This window comes from Typopeltis vanoorti, chromosome 4 (assembly GCF_054136105.1).
Source record: "Typopeltis vanoorti isolate ZY-2024b chromosome 4, IOZ_Tvanoo_1.0, whole genome shotgun sequence".
In the NCBI taxonomy this organism is placed as follows: domain Eukaryota; kingdom Metazoa; phylum Arthropoda; class Arachnida; order Uropygi; family Thelyphonidae; genus Typopeltis; species Typopeltis vanoorti.
This window is the reverse complement of record NC_143552.1, coordinates 22,045,529-22,062,406: the sequence shown is the minus strand read 5'-3', so window position 1 is coordinate 22,062,406 and position 16,878 is coordinate 22,045,529. Positions and strand designations below refer to the sequence as shown.

The 16,878-nt window shown below is 35.4% G+C and overlaps 1 protein-coding gene across 10 annotated transcripts in view; it reads right to left on the bottom strand.

The window, feature by feature from the left end:
* LOC150107158 (small G protein signaling modulator 1-like) overlaps positions 1 to 16,878 on the bottom strand; it is a 568,327-nt gene that overhangs the window by 484,846 nt on the left and 66,603 nt on the right. For 5 of the 10 annotated variants that reach the window (XM_090391666.1, XM_090391674.1, XM_090391667.1 and 2 more), the window contains exon 5: positions 14,884 to 15,035. In XM_090391666.1, the coding sequence (XP_090247792.1) occupies positions 14,884 to 15,035 (152 nt within the window). Of the gene's footprint in view, positions 1 to 14,879; positions 15,036 to 16,878 lie in introns of those variants that run through there. The other 5 variants (XM_090391669.1, XM_090391672.1, XM_090391670.1 and 2 more) reach the window with 5 other exon arrangements.

Genomic DNA, 16,878 nt, shown 5'->3' with positions numbered 1-16,878 from the left:
TCTGAAGTAATGTAGAAGGACTTCTGCATTATTTCAACCTTGGTATCTGCTCTGGCTCCCACAAATGAGACCTTAATAAAAGTCTAAACCGGTCTGGGTAGTGGCTGTTCCATTGTACATTATTGAATGTTTGTTTATAATAGTGTTCTTGTGACATGCACTCATACGACATGCAAGCAATCAGTAATAGCAGCCATGATGTCACTAGAACTTCACTCTGAATCTCAATAATGGACATGCATGTTAGTAGTGAGCTTTTACAACAGCAGTCGCTGGGTAATAAGAATGCTAGTATGTAAGCAAGGAAAGATGGTAATTCTCGTAGACAAGCTTATACATTGGTTATGCATTACTAAATCACTTAAGGAATAGACAACATACATACATAAGAATATAAATTAAATTACACTTTAATAAATATTTCCGATATTTCGGCAACGTCACGTTGCCATCTTCAAAAGGAACTTACAAAAATGGCACGTGCATGTAGGCACTACAACACAGTAACTGAGAATGAAGTGAGGAAGCTATTGTTCTCCTAAAAGTCCTGATGGTGGCCCCTAGCGAGCTATGTAGGTGTTCTTGGCCGTTGGGCTGAAGGTCTGCTGATGTAAGCCTCCCAAATTTGAGTCAGTCTCATGCAACCAAATTTGTTGAGGTTTGGAGAGTTTCTTAGGACTGAGGCTGATTCCAAGAATAGTTTTTCGAATTTGAACTTGCTACAGTGTATTATTGTAGCTTTCTTACACCGTATTCTGTGGCGTGTATCCGGAGCATAGTTTGCAAGACCTGAGTGGCTGTACTTGTGAAACAGCCGAAATTCTAATATTTGCTGTTCTTCCTGTTTGGCCAAAGTAAGAATGTTTATAGCTGCAAGGGACCTGGTATACATCAGGTAGGCCTAGGGAAAGTAGGTGGTCTTTGGTGGAGCGGATAAGGGATGCCAATTTTCTGTATGGTCTGTAACAGGAGGTCAAGTCATGTTTTTTTAAGATTTTGGTAATTTTTTCCGAGGTGCCTCGGATGTAGGGAATGGTGATGGATTTAGAGTAATTCTTGTTGTGAAGGGGGGAGGGCTTGTTGGTTTCAATATTTTTTGGATTTTATGGGGGAGGTAGCCATTGCCTGAGAAAGTGTTGAGGGTGAGATTTAGTTCAGTGTTTAGGGCCTTGTAGTTTGAACAGTTTAGTTAACCATGTTGTATAGTGTTTTCACCACTCCATATTGTTGTGTGTGTGTGTGTGTTTGGGGGGGTGATTGTTGGTGAATGTACCTGCCTGTATGGGTGGGTTTTCTATAAACCGAGAAAAACCAAGGTTCCATCAGGCTGGCAGGTGACTAGTGTGTCTAGGAAAGGGAGGCTGTTGTTTTCATCTTTTTCCAGAGTGAACTCGATTCTGTTGTTCTGTTGGTTGTTTAAGAGTGTTAAGAAGGAGAGGAGTGTATCAGAGCCATGTGGCCAAATAGCGAACACATCATCAACGTAGCGAAGCCATATGGTTGGTTTTTGTGGGGCAGAGGCTAAGGCTTTTTCTTCAAAGGTCTCCATAAAGAAATTGGCCAAGGGTGGGGAGAGTGGTGAACCAATGGCTGTCTCTTCTATTTGTTTGTAGAATTTTCTCTGCCAAACGAAACAGCCTGAGTTCATTGTGAACTGAAATAGGACTGAGATATCGGGAGGAAATTTAGCTTGGATTAGCTCTAAAGTTTCCTTGAGTGAGACATTTGCGAATAAGGAGACATCAAAGCTGACCATTATGTCAGTATGTTGGAGTAAGGTTTTCTATGCTGGCTTTGAAGTGGGTTGAGTTTTTTATGCGTGATGGTGTGTTGCCAGTATAGTGTGTGAGCGCTTTAGCCAAATGTTTAGTAATTTGTATGTGGGGGAATCAATGCCATCCATTATGGGACGTAATTGCACATTTTCTTTATGTATTTTTGGGAGTCCATAAATATGGGGGGGGGGGGTATTGAGTTAAACGGTTTTAATCTGTTAGTAATTTCTACAGGCCAAGAAGTGACCTTCTTAAGGAGCCTGTGAAGTTTTCTGATTTGTGAGTTGGTGGGACTACACAGGTAAGCTTAATGCCCTTCTATTAGAATAGGCTACTTATCTCCCTATCGTATACAATCCCACCAACTCACAAATCAGAAAACTTCTGAAAGAAAAATTTACACTGCTGCAGTTAAAATCTCCCATAAAAATCATTCATTTTGCAATTGCCAAGTTCAACTGTCTAAACATCTCCTGCTCTAAATATCTTGTCCTGTCCACCTCTATCTCACACCATAGGCTTTCAAAACCATAAATGCCAATGCCCTCCAAATCCAACCCTCTGAGAGGACATAAGTCATCACTTATCATAAGCAGTACTCCTTGCTATCCTGTCGAAAAATGCTATAGCCTGCTACTTCTATTCCTCTCGGTATATCATCTTCCATCAACCCTGTCTGAGATTCAAATAATCTTTGGACAAAATGATGCTATCAGTGCCACAAATTCATCTCCTTTATTCTGAATACTCCTGGCATTCAAAAATCAAGGCACCGTCACTGTTTCTATACCTATCATTATCCCCTCCGGTCTCCACTGGATTCAGCATTACCCAATGCTAACATCCACCCTGATAATTCTAGTTTCTCTGCATTGATACACTGACTTGTTGAGAAAGCAGAATTCTTTCCAGATGTCTATGTCCTTCCTTGTTCAAATGCAAGCCATCTCTCACATACAATTCCTTTCTGTCGTCAAATGCTCACCAAATATCCACATATTCCAAGCCTCTCTTTTGACACATTCTGACTATTGTATTATTCCTTATTAATGCATTTTAAAAAATTATGGAGACAACTACCATGTTATAGAGTAAAACTTTAGTTTAATATAAACCAAAATCAACACTCGACGTTTCGACCTTCATATCAAGGTCATCCTCTGGAGCATACACAATATATACAAGAAACAAGCTGCACTACAATCTACATGGTTTGCTAAAGTTACTGACCAACCGTTACTACAATTATTAGCCTGACCTCTGGTGGAAAAAAAAAAACCTTTACTACATCAAAGCTAGAGTCTTATTATTATTATTATTATCTATTAGGTTACAAAACCAAGAGTTGGGCTGGAGAGCAACATGTTCATATATATATATATATTTGAAAAAAATATAGATTTAATGACTATAAGACCGAGATAACATATAAAGATTTTAATGATAAATACTACTAGTTTCGGCATATAACAGCCTTCTTCAGGTATTTATAAAGGAAAGGAATACTAATAAACATTGAATTATTTAAACAAACTGGAAATTACAGGTACAAATTGCCTCACTTAATCGATACATAAAAACGTTGTATTTTTTTCAAGTTGTTCCAACTGGCATGCCGTTGTTTGTTGCAATTGTGCGTGCAGGTTCACGTGAACGCCAATATTGAATAACTGCAGCATGGCTATCTGGGATGTTATAACTTAAATTGTTGTTTAAGTGGACCGGGTTCAGTAGGATTTCCCTTGATTCTACGATTTTCCTTTCAAACTCATCATCACAGTGAAAGATATTTTCTGATCTATTCCAGCAGACAGAGTGGCTTCGTTGGTCATAATTAGGATTATTTGAAAAAAGAACATGACTGGATAACGCAGTTGCATGAGATCTTTTGTAAGAGATGTCTCTCTTATGCTCTTCTATTCGTTGTTCAATAGATTTGTTAGTTTGACCAAAGTATGGGATATTGCAATCGCACCACAATTTATATACTCCAGGGTACTTAAGGTTGTGATGAGTAGGTTTTGGATGGCTGATTAGAGAACGGATTTTTGGAAGTGTGGTGAAGAAGGTCCTGATATTATATTTTTTAAGGACTTTAGCTATTTTCTTAGAGACTGTGCTAATGTATGGAATGGAGATGCTACCTTTAAAATTAATAGTCTCTGTTGTGCACTGCCTAGGAGGATTCAGAAGATATTTCTTAATTGTTTTTTCAGAGTATCCATTTTGTTTAAAAATAAGAGTGAGGTGATTCATTTCTTTTTGTAGTTCATCTTGTTCATTTAAGACAGAATGTGCTCTGTGTCCTAAGGTAGATATAATTCCAAGTTTTTGTGGTGGAAAATGATGAGAAAGATTATGCAGATATCTATTGGTATGCGTAGGTTTTCTGTACATAGAGATTTTTAATCTTTCTGAGCATCGTGTAAGCATAACATCCAAGAAAGGTAAGGAGTTATTATTTTCTAGATCAGCAGTAAATTTTATATTAGGATGTTGGATGTTTAGATGACGAAGAAAATCTGTGAGAGATGTGTGCCCGTGATTCCAAATAATGAATATATCATCAACATATCTTTTCCAAACTTTTGGTTTAAATGAGAAGGAAGATATGGCTTTCTTTTCAAAATCTTCAAGGAAGATGTTAGCTAGCACTGGGGACAAAGGGTTGCCCATTGCCAGGCCTTGTTTTTGTTGGTAAATGGAGTCCTGATATCTGAAGTAACCAGAATGAATGCAATGCTTTAATAAAGTGAACATTTTTTTGGATAATTTGTCCTGTAGTAATGTAAGTACCTCGTCCGTAGGGACGTTAGTAAATAAAGATATAATGTCAAAACTAGCTAGAATGTCATTTTCATCGATGGGAATATCTTTAATATGAGAAACAAAATCTGTGGTGTTTTTGATGAAAGATGAAGATTTATTGGAGAAACATTTGAGGTACTTTGCTAAATATTTTGAAAGTTTATATGTAGGTGAATCAATTCCGTCCACTATTGGGCGAAGAGGGATGTTTTCTTCATGAATTTCTTTATGATCTAGAAAATAATAACTCCTTACCTTTCTTGGATGTTATGCTTACACGATGCTCTGAAAGATTAAAAATCTCTATGTACAGAAAATCTACGCATACCAATAGATATCTGTATAATCTTTCTCATCATTTTCCACCACAAAAACTTGGAATTATATCTACCTTAGGACACAGAGCACGTTCTGTCTTAAATGAACAAGATGAACTACAAAAAGAAATGAATCACCTCACTCTTATTTTTAAACAAAATGGATACTCTGAAAAAACAATTAAGAAATTTCTTCTGAATCCTCCTAGGCAGTGCACAACAGAGACTATTAATTTTAAACGTAGCATCTCCATTCCATACATTAGCACATTCTCTAAGAAAATAGCTAAAGTCCTTAAAAAATATAATATCAGGACCTTCTTCACCACACTTCCAAAAATCTGTTCTCTAATCAGCCATCCAAAACCTACTCATCACAACCTTAAGTACCCTGGAGTATATAAATTGTGGTGCAAATGCAATATCCCATACTTTGGTCAAACTAACAAATCTATTGAACAACGAATAGAAGAGCATAAGAGAGACATCTCTTACAAAAGATGTTCTTCTTTCAAATAATCCTAATGATGACCAACGAAGCCACTCTGTCTGCTGGAATAGATCAGAAAATATCTTTCGCTGTGATGATGAGTTTGAAAGGAAAATCCTACTGAACCCGGTCCACTTAAACAACAATTTAAGTTATAACATCCCAGATAGCCATGCTGCAGTTATTCAATATTGGCGTTCACGTGAACCTGCATGCACAATTGCAACAAACAATGGCACGCCAGTTGGAACAACTTGAAAAAATACAACGTTTTTATGTATCGATTATGTGAGACAATTTGTACCTGTAATTTCCAGTTTGTTTAAATAATTCAATGTTTATTAGTATTCCTTTCCTTTATAAATACCTGAAGAAGGCTGCTATATGCCGAAACTAGTAGTATTTATCATTAAAATCTTTATATGTTATCGCGGTCTTATAGTCATTAAATCTATATTTTTTTCAAGTGTATAACAACCGAGTAAAAGCTGATCATCACACACACACACATATATATATATATATATATATATATATACACAAGCCCGGCTGGTGGCGTGTGTAAAGTGTTCAATATACACAGGCGCTGCAGAAGAAAAGGTGCCTAAAAGATGGCAAAAAAATATGAGATAAGAGTTTAAATGAACAACGAATGGTACGTATAATTATGAATGTACATCGTCTTCCATTCAGGCCCCTTCAGATCTTCCCGGAAACAATCAAATAAATTCTGAAATCGTATCCTGGACCCGATTATATCACTGTAATTTTTTTATTAAAATTTACGAAAATAAACCTAAAATAGTTCTTAATTTTTTGATGTATCATAAATCAACTTATGATTAATTGTTGAGTTCTGTTTAAAAAAAATTTGTATAAGCAAGACTAATCCGTAGGTAACATTATACTGTAAAGCGGTTTTCATTTGTTTTTCATTTCCTGTTCGTTTTATTCACACTTTATTCAAAAAAAACTTTTTTGGAAAGGCACGGAACATTAATCGCACACACAAGAAAAATTCTAGATGCCGGTGCTGTATATATATATATATATATATATAAACAAAAAAAAAAAAAAAAAACAATGTGATTATACATATAAATTTCAACCAATTGGTATGGAATAGTTTCATAAAGTATGCTAGATACTAAGTGGGCTGAATATGTGCCATCCAAATTCTTGGAATTTTTATGCTACCATTATTGTTGAGATTAGGGTGGTTAATCAGAACTTCAGAATTGAAATTCTGATTGGTATGGAATTGGTTGAAATTTATATGTATAATCACATTGTTTTTATATATATGTGTGTGTGTGTGTGTGTGTGTGTGTGTGTATATATATATATATAAAAACATGTTGCTCTCCAGCCCAACTCTTAGTTTTGTAGCCTAATAGATAATAATAATAATAATAATAAGACTCTAGCTTTGATGTAGTAAAGTTTTTTTTTTTTTTTTTTCACCAGAGGTCAGGCCAATAATTGTAGTAACGGTTGGTCAGTAACTTTAGCAAACCATGTAGATTGTAGTGCAGCTTGTTTCTTGTAAATATTCCAGAAGATGACCTTGATATGAAGGTCGAAACGTCATGCTGATTTTGGTTTATATTAAACTAAAGTTTTAATCTATAACATGGTAGTTGTCTCTATAATTTTTCAAAATGTATTCTGATCACCGTGTAAGCATGAAAGAAAGGATTGCTGATTGATGCTTTTCTCTGCATTATCATACCTGGGCAACACACTATTTTCCCTCTCTCAGTCTTCTACTGTACAACCTCAAGCATGAACTAGCAGATATCTTGCCATTCATTTCACACTGCCTCTCAAGTCACTCATGCCCACCATCATCACAATCATCTCATCCAGCCTTTCACTCCTTAGGCATTCTATCTTGCACACCTCGCATCATGAAGTCTCCATACATCATCTACCTTTTACCACTCTGTTTCTCCCTGCTCACCTGCATCCCTCACTCTCTCTCTCTCTCCTCTAACACTTTCTTTCTGTGTTCCCCAACTTACTTATTGTCCTGTCATCTCTCCATCCCTGGTTCCAGCACTCTCTCACATTTTTCTCACTCCCTCTCTTTTACTGATTCTCTTAATCTTTCCCTTTTTATCATTCCCATACCTCTCTCTCACCCCTACTCTGATTTGCTTTATATTCAATTTTTCTAGTGATCCAATCTTGTCCTTCACACTTCTCAGCTCATTCCCGAGACATTCCACTTCCTCTTTCAGTGCATTTATATCTCTCTACAAACTACCCACTCTTGCTTGACATTCATCTCCCCAATTAACACTATCTTCAAAACTTTGAATGCTTCATTTTTACATTTTCATTCTACTCATTATCCTCACCCTTGATCGTGCTACTTGTCTCTCTCTCAATCGGTATATCACTCGTTTATGGTGCAATGCTGCTGATGTCCGTTATACTAATGTCCATATCACGAAATTCTACCCATCTTTTACATTTTCCACATACATGCACTCCTCGATCTCTCACCTGGAAATAAGTGAGCAGAAATAAATAAAATAAAGGAAAATAAACAGGAAAGTAATAAAAATAAATGCTGTAAAGGAAGTTCCCATAATGGTTCAAGTGAAACTACAGAACTTTTAGTTAACTACTATGTTCAGCAGGTTTTGCATATTATTTAATGTCATTTCTGAGAAATGAATTTAACACGTTCGCTGCACGCTCCTCGGGCATAGTTTGTTACCACACACCAAGCAATTTCACTTCTTCAAGGTCAGTACGAATAATCTTGTAGCTGGCAGAAATCGACATACGAGTATATTCGTAGCTGGCTTGCGAGGCTCATATACCAACTATGAGTATACTTGTAGTTGGCAGCGAACGTGTTAACTGAGAGAATATGAGAGTGAGAGATAATATTTTCTTTGAGCTCATACTATATAATTCTAGAATGGCTTTATAATATATATGTTTTAATATGTAATAAGAAATTAAGAGTTACATATATAGAATATTAGAATTTACTAATTGTAATTCTGCTGTTAATATGATATATATTAGCAGCAGAATTACAATCTGGTAAAAATTGTAAAAATTTTTACCAGCCGGATTAGCCAGGCATACAAAAATTTTGAATGAGTTAAGAAAGATTCTTTTTCATAACAAATTAAAATAGTAATTTTATTAGAAATTACTTCAAACAAGGATAATATTTTATATAGTAATTATTACAAACAAGACTAGGATTTTTCTTATTTTCTCATTAATTTATGAAAAACCTTGTAATGCTCACAGCTTAAAATTCTATACATTAATTCTTCTCTTCTTAGAAGCCCAGTTGTCAGCAGCTTTTTCGTAATTAAAATCTGTTGGATCTGGTCCCTCCAGTGAAATCAGTATCAGATTATTTAGAGTGTTCTGACTGATACAGTTTCTCATACAGGTTTTTATCCTTTTTAATGCAGAGAAACCCTTTTCACATTCAGCTGTGCTCACACGTATGGCCAGTCCAACAGCAGCTAGTTTTGCTAAATTTGGAAAAGACTCTTTGGGCTCAGATGTTGTTGCTAATTTCAGCACTATTTGTCTTGGATCTAGATTTTTGTATGACTGTTCAGTAATCATTTTTGATGCAACTGCCCATTCTAGTTTAGTACTTTCATAGTTTAAAACTGCAGGACTTCCATTTCCAGAATAATAATCAAAAAGAATCTCAGAAGCCTCACGTTGATCATAACTTTCTGCATTGAAAAGTCTTGAAAAGCAGGAAATGATTGGCATATCTGGAAATCTTGCTTCTAGGTGTTTAATAACTGTGCCTATGTATTTATCATATATTGTAGTCTTAAATGTAATAACATTAGAATCTGAATAATCAGTGTGAAGGTCTGACCATTCACCTGAAATATGCTGATGAAGATTTTGAAAATGTCTTTCAATTCCATGATGGATAGTTTTCTGGCTTCTAAGACTGGCTCTATTTAAGTTAAGTCAACATCTTGCCTTTGCCATGATCTAGACAAGTTAGATGAATTAAAAAAGTCCTATTTTCTTTTACGAAATAAAATATTAAATACTTGACTCAAGATCTTCGGACGAAAACCATTATTAAGAAAAATAAATGTAGATTTTTAACATCGATTTTTGCCTTCGATTCGAATTTGCTCAATTTTCACAATTTATTTCTTTCAAACATCAAAATTATATCTCTTTCGTAAAAGATCTTCTTTGCAACCAATACTGTTGTATTTGAGATCCTGATTTTTGTCTTCTTCCGCGTACGAATTGGCGTGCATCAGAATATCCAAAGCTCTCGAGATTTTGCTGGTCTCACGAGTATCGAGACTCCCCGGTTCGATTTCTCATCACTATCAATTTAAAAATGTCTTAAATTATTTTTGCATTCTTGCTCATTATTTAGCCATATCAATTCACAACATTAATTAGCTGGGTGGTCAGTAAAACCAGCCGGGCAGTTTGCCCATTCAAAAGGTCCTGGGGAGAACATAGTATTATATCTCCTTACAAACTTAAAGAGAATTATTTAATATACATCACTGAATGTATTGTACATGTATATTTGTTTACAGTAAATATTTTATTTTTTTATATCCGAGGCATGTGTATTCCTTTGGAATACATGTGTTTTAGTCAATTCACCATTATGGACACAAATCTCAAACATTGTAACCAATTAAAATAAAATTATATATAATATATTGTTATCTTACTCTCTCCTTACCTCCTGAAAGGTATCTCCACCTTGACATGGTGAGAGGGCTTGTGTGCTTTGACAATCCAAGGAGCTATAGTGGAGGTTGCTTAGCAACCGACAGGGCAACCCAAGCCAGTCAGATCTCATTTGGGTAGGAGCCAGACTAAGCACATACCCCAGAAGTGGACAATAGCACATTCCAGCACTGGCTAAAGATATGCAATATCACCAAAGGTGCTCATGTCCGGATAGCTATTTGGCATGGCTGAATCAGCATTATTGGCCATAGCTCTGTGGTAGAAGAGGCAAAGGGAAACCACTCTACTCATTTGTCATGACAACCACAGCCACAATGAAGAATGATGATGATAAGACAACACCCATTGAAAATCCATGATGTTCAAAGAACTGACACCTTTCTCAGACACAATCTAACTATGACCAAAAAGCACCAATTAAGGAAAATTACACCTATTGGTACTTGGAATGTATAAGGGCTGCTACATAGAGGCAAACTGGACACAGTGCAAAATGAAATGAAAAGACTAAACATCAGTATACTAGGAATCGTGGAAACCCCACTGGAAAAACAAGGGACACTTTGCATCACACCTAGGCAATACCATTTATTTTGTTAGATATGATTCTATAAGCAGAAAAGAAATAGCAATAATTGTCAAAAAATGTATGTTCAAATCAGTGTTGAGCTATGACCCTATCAATGATAGGATAAGTTCTTTAAGGATTGACTGTAATCCAATACAAATCACACTCTTACAGATTTATGCCCTCACAAGTGATGCAGACAAAGAGACCATTGACCTCTTCTACAGGGATCTGAATTATTTAGTCATAGATGCAATACTGAAAAGAGATATTTTGATCATTAAGGGTGATTTCAATGCCAAAGTTAATAAAAGGATGGAAGACCACAACAAGACAGTCCTGGGATCTCATGGACTGGGCACCCAAAATGAAAGAAGAGAAAGACTAATCAACTTCTGTATAGAAAGAGAACTTATGGTTACTAACACCTTCTTTGAGCAATACAAATGGACACTATTCACCTGGAGACAGAATAAGGAACCAAATTGATTACATCTTTATAAACAAATGATGGAGGTCTGATAAAAGATATTAAAGAATTTCCCAGAGCTGATTGTGGCTCTGATCACCAACTCCTCACTGTTAATATGAAAATATATTTGAAAACAAATAACATATCCATGCAGATTAGACTTCACAGGAATTACTGAAACATATAGCATTAAAGTGGAAAATAAATTTCTAGAACTAGGGAATTACACTGATGACAGCCCTTACCCTATTTCTATGATAAATCTTGTAGGTGCTCAAACACCTCAAGCTTCAAGCTAATCTACAATAAGGTACTCAACATGTTTCGTCGGGATTGACTTCATCAGGCATTAAGATGCATAGAAAGCTATTAAAAGACACTGAAAACAAAACATTGAGACACTCTAAAGCTATTCAATTATAAAGCTATAATATTCGACTGTAAATTCGATTGTAAATTACAGTTATTATGAACTCGATTTATAGTCCATGTTAAAGTTCTATTGTTGTACACTTGTGCGTGTGTGGAACCCCGCGATCTCCAGTATCTGATAGTAGAGCTGAAAGAGTCAGGCAAATTATAGCTGAGATTATTGTTCATATGAAGAGTGTCCAAGGTGATTTCTTTTGACTCGACAATGCGGTGTTCTGCCTCATCGTGGCAAATATGTAGGTTTGAAGTTGTTGTCCAATTTACTTAATGTCGGTGGCTTTCGTTATTCGTGTTTATTGTAAACAGGACATGGCCTGATAAGGCAGTAGCTCTGGTTCTCTTGTAAGCAATATCTCTCTGGTGTTCCTCAAGACGTAGGAGGATAGATTTCTTCGTTTGACCATAGTAAGGTTTTCCGCACTCACATGTGACTTTGTATACACCTGGGAATTGTAGAAGGTTGTGAGATTGTTTGTAGTTGCTGAAACTTAATCTTATTTTTGGAAGAGTCAAAAAGCACATTTGTATGTTAAATTTCTTTAAGATTCTACTCAGTTTATTGGATAGTGTGATGATATATGGCAAGGAGATATAACCTTTGGAGTCGTCCTGTGTCTCTATGTTGCTACATTGACGATGGGATAATTGTTTGTTGATACTTTTTAAAGAGTAGCCATTGCTTTTAAAGGTCCATTTCCCTGTGTCTCTATGTTGCTACATTGACGATGGGATAATTGTTTGTTGATACTTTTTAAAGAGTAGCCATTGCTTTTAAAGGTCCATTTCAGATGTTGTAGTTCTTTTTTGTAGTTCTTCTTCATCTGACAGTACAGATCTTGCACGATTCGCAAGAGTTGATATAATACCCAACTTTTGCGCTGGATGGTGATGTGAGGACGCATGCAAATATCTGTCCGTGTATGTTGGCTTTCTAAATATAGAGACTTTTATTGATTCAGGCGTCTTGGTGAGTTTAACATCTAGGAAACAGAGGGAACTATTTTCTTCCAACTCCATGGTCAATTTGATATCCTGGTGGAGGTTGTTTAAGTGGTTGAGAAACCTGTGAAGATTCTCAATACTATGCTCCTATATGAGGACTATATTGTCCACATCTAAGCCAAATTCTTGGTTTTAAACTAAAAGAGGAGATTGCCTTTTATTCAAAATCCTCGAAAAAAATGTTGGCTAATATAGGAGAGAGTGGGCTTCCCATAGCTTCCACACACGCACAAGTGTACAACAATAGAACTTTAACACGGACTATAGCTCAAGTTCATAATAACTGTAATTTACAGTCAAATTTAGAGTCGAATATTATAGCTGTATAATTGTATACCTTTAGAGTGTCTCAATGTTTAGTTTTCAGTATCTTTTAATAGCTTTCTATGTTCTTAATGCCTGATGAAGTCAATCCCGACGAAACATGTTGCATTTCAAATAAATCTCAATTTGTTATAATTCTCGGTTTTTTAGTCAGTTTATATTAAAATGAACATATATATATATACTAGGAGCTCCACCCCCTGGCGCCTACGGTGCCCAACTCCCCCGAGTTCCAGGCTGGTAGGCCGGTTCTCCTTGAATTCTGATGACTGGAAATTTGAAAACTTGAAAAGGGGGGTCCTCCCCCTGGCACCCAACCCCCGAGTTCAAGACTGGTAGGCCGGTTCTCCTTGAATCCTGATGACTCGAATTTTGAAAATTCGAGTCATCAGGATTCAAGGCAAAGAATCATAGCAATTTGAAAATTGCTATGATTCTTTTTAAAACTTTCTGAAAAGATTTACTTTTCATTATGATATTCATTTTTATCTGGCTTAAAACTAAGTGATGATCACTTCCTATTTTCCAATTGCCTGTATTTTTTTGTGTCCTGAAATAGCATGAAGAAAACCGTTATCAACAATAACACTATTGACAAAACGCTTCTTATTTTTCATGTCTTCCCCCCATGTGGACTTGTTCACATAGTTATGATGGAACATGGTGACAACTTATTCATTGTCTGAACAGAAATACAGTAGGAGATGAATATTATTATTATTAGCTGTGCAATTTTCTCCAAATTTTTTGAACATATTTCTGTATATCTGGTATAACTGCTGTTTAGTTATCCAATAAGGACCAACTTTTTCTTTCATGTCAACCACCCTCTCTAATAAAAAAAAAAGCCCCCATTCTTCCTTACTAGAATTTTCTGTGAGATCTCAGGTACATCATTGTCCATTCCCCATTCTGATTTTTACCCACATCATTCTATATGAAAATGCCTGCCACTAAAGAAAATTTTCTTGTAGAAGACATTCTACAAATTACAAATAAACACAGGTCGAATTCATTACCACAAAAACAAATTAATTATACATCATCCTGTAGCTGGAACATGTGGAATTGTTAAAGACTTGACATATAGTGAACTCCAAGTCTTCCGAATGCATGGTCTCAAAAATGTTTTCCCACACATATCACTATACTCGGACTTTCTCCTGAAATGATCTTGTAATAAATAACAGCAGAATCAACTAGCTGGTTGGGAAGCTCCTGGTTGCATTAATCATCAAATATGTTCCCACGTACCATCTAGCAGTCAGCCTGCAAAACTGCTTAAACTTGTTAAAGCAGGGTAGGTAGGAGGTAGAAACCTAGAACATGCTTTAACTGCAGATTCTACGTTCCTACAGTGTGTTTAGAACAAACTTGGAGGATGTCACCACTGCATATAAGGGTGTGTGTGTGTGTGTGTGTGTGTGCGCGCACACGCAGGGTGGGGGAAGTGTAAACAGTGTCTTGGTATTCCTGAGACACTGACACAGTTAGCTATCAATATACTTTTATTGGGTTCACCTAGCTCCCATTATCACCTCCAATTTAATGTCATCACTTTTGCCCACTAACACATGCACATTCTAGAATACAGAGAAATAATGTGTCTCAAATCATCAGACTAATGGCATATGACGGCCATTACCTACATATATCATTTGTCACATATAATGATCAAATTCCCTTTATAATGGGGATGTCTCTAACATTTTTTTCAGTCATTATAGCAAACACTACTAAAAATAAACCACTCATTATAATAAACTACTGAAAAGTCATGTCCTGAATCCTATTATTACAATTCTATGATAAAATAAATTCACCATAGTAGACTGAGAGTCTACTGTAAACACATTATCAAATATATTTCTTTCTAAAGTTAAAAAGTCAGCTTGATCTCATTATAAAGATGTTTTATAATACTAAGCAAAAAAAAAAAAAAAAAAATTCATACCTACTATTTTGGACAAGATGGTCTACTATCTTTGCTAGCTGCTTTTCAAAAAGTGCTAGTCGAATCCATAAGTATCGAGGATTATACTGCACAGATGTCTTTTTATTTGGAGTCGCCTTGAGCTTGTTTGTACTGTCACTGCTAGAAGATGATCGTCTGTATCATGAAAATTGCAAATTAACAATGTTATTTAAGCAATTCATACACGAAATTGAAAGTGAACCATGACCTGGAAATCTAATATACTGAGTTGTGATAACAGATTAAAAGCCATGTTTCAAAGAACGTACTGTTTTATAGCATTCATTCGGAATTTTCTTTATTGGAAAAATGTATGTGGAACTTGGATTGCAATACTTTTTTAAATATTTAAAACTAAATATTAAATAAGTGATACAATCTTGGTTTTATGCAGCCTTTCTCCAGAAAACTTTAGGACAAGTGCTATATGCAACTACTGAAATTCAAGAATACGAAAAAATAGCCTATTTCAGAAAGGTACAGCAAGTTTTTTTTTTTTTTTTTTTTTTTTTTTTTTTTTTTTTTTTTTTTTTAATAGTAAATGATTTTAAAGTTGCTTGTTGGCCTGGTTGGCCAAGTGGTTAGCGTATCCACTCTCCAGCCAAAGGCTGCAGGTTTGAATCCCGTCGTGGGCATGGATGTTTGTGATTGTCTGTGAAAATACTAGTAGTGGTGGTGGGCGGTAGATGCGTTGGTGTAGATCAGTGGTTCTTAACCTTTTCGAAATCATGGAACACTTTTGATTATAAGAAAAATTTGGGGAACACCAAAAGCATTAGAGTCATAAAACTAACAATAAAAATATGCATGGACTTGCCTTTTATAAAAATGGAACTTATTTTAATTGATACCTGAGCTTTTCGGCTTTTGCAGATTTCAGCATTATTAGAAAGTCTTTCATGCTTTTTAGTTTTTATATTGGATAATATTGAGAAACCGAGCTTACACAAATATGATGTTAAAAACTGTAACAAAATTTTCAGTGCCCTTGTAGAGAGAGCTGGGTATTTTGCTTGGACAAAAATCCAAAATTCCTCACAAGTTATTTCAAAGAATTTCATTTTTAGAATATGATCTGTTGACAAGGTAACTAATTGTTCTTCTTCTTGTAACGAAAATTCAAAACTCGATGTATTACCAAATGGATTTCGTATCCAGTAACTTGAAATCTTTTCTTCCAATATTGTTAAATGGTCTATTATAATGGAAATAATTCCCTCGATATTTTTATTATGGAGTGAAGGAAACATATCTACTGTATTTTTTTCTCATATGCATTTTTCCAAAGAGATACCTTTTTCTGAAAAGCTGACAATTTGTCAGTGGATGTTAAAATATTTTCATTTTCCCCTTGGATACTTGTATTAACGCTATTTAAGTAATTAAAAATATCAGTTAAATATGCCATTTTAGCACACCAAATATCATTTTGAAGACATTTTAGAAAAGCATCTGTACCTTCATTTTGAAAAAAGGCTAATAATTCATTCTTAAGTTCTAAAATTCGAAATAGCACTTTACCCCTGAATAACCATCTTATTTCGGTGTGCAAAAGCAAAGATTCATACTTGGCTTCCATAGATATGCAAAGTTTTTTTTAAAAAGGTGTGCTTTTAAAGGTCTTGACTTGATGTAATTTATCATATTTACAACTTGGTCTAGTACAGGTTTTAATATTACTGGTAATGTTTTTGAAACTAGGGATTCTCTGTGCAAAAGACAGTGCATAGATATAATATTTGGATTTATTTTCTTTTCAAGGGTAACAAATCCTTTAATAGAGCCTACCAGTCTATTGGTTTAGAAGTAAACGAGCATAGCAGTCTTCAGTTGTTAGGATCAGAGTAGCCAATTACACTCGTGTGTCATGTGACATCTTTCACCGGCGGAATGCTTGTAACCAGTTTGCCGAACATCAGTGTTCCGGGGGAATGCCAGTTGAGAACCACTGGTGTAGATGATGGAGACAGAGTTGTAA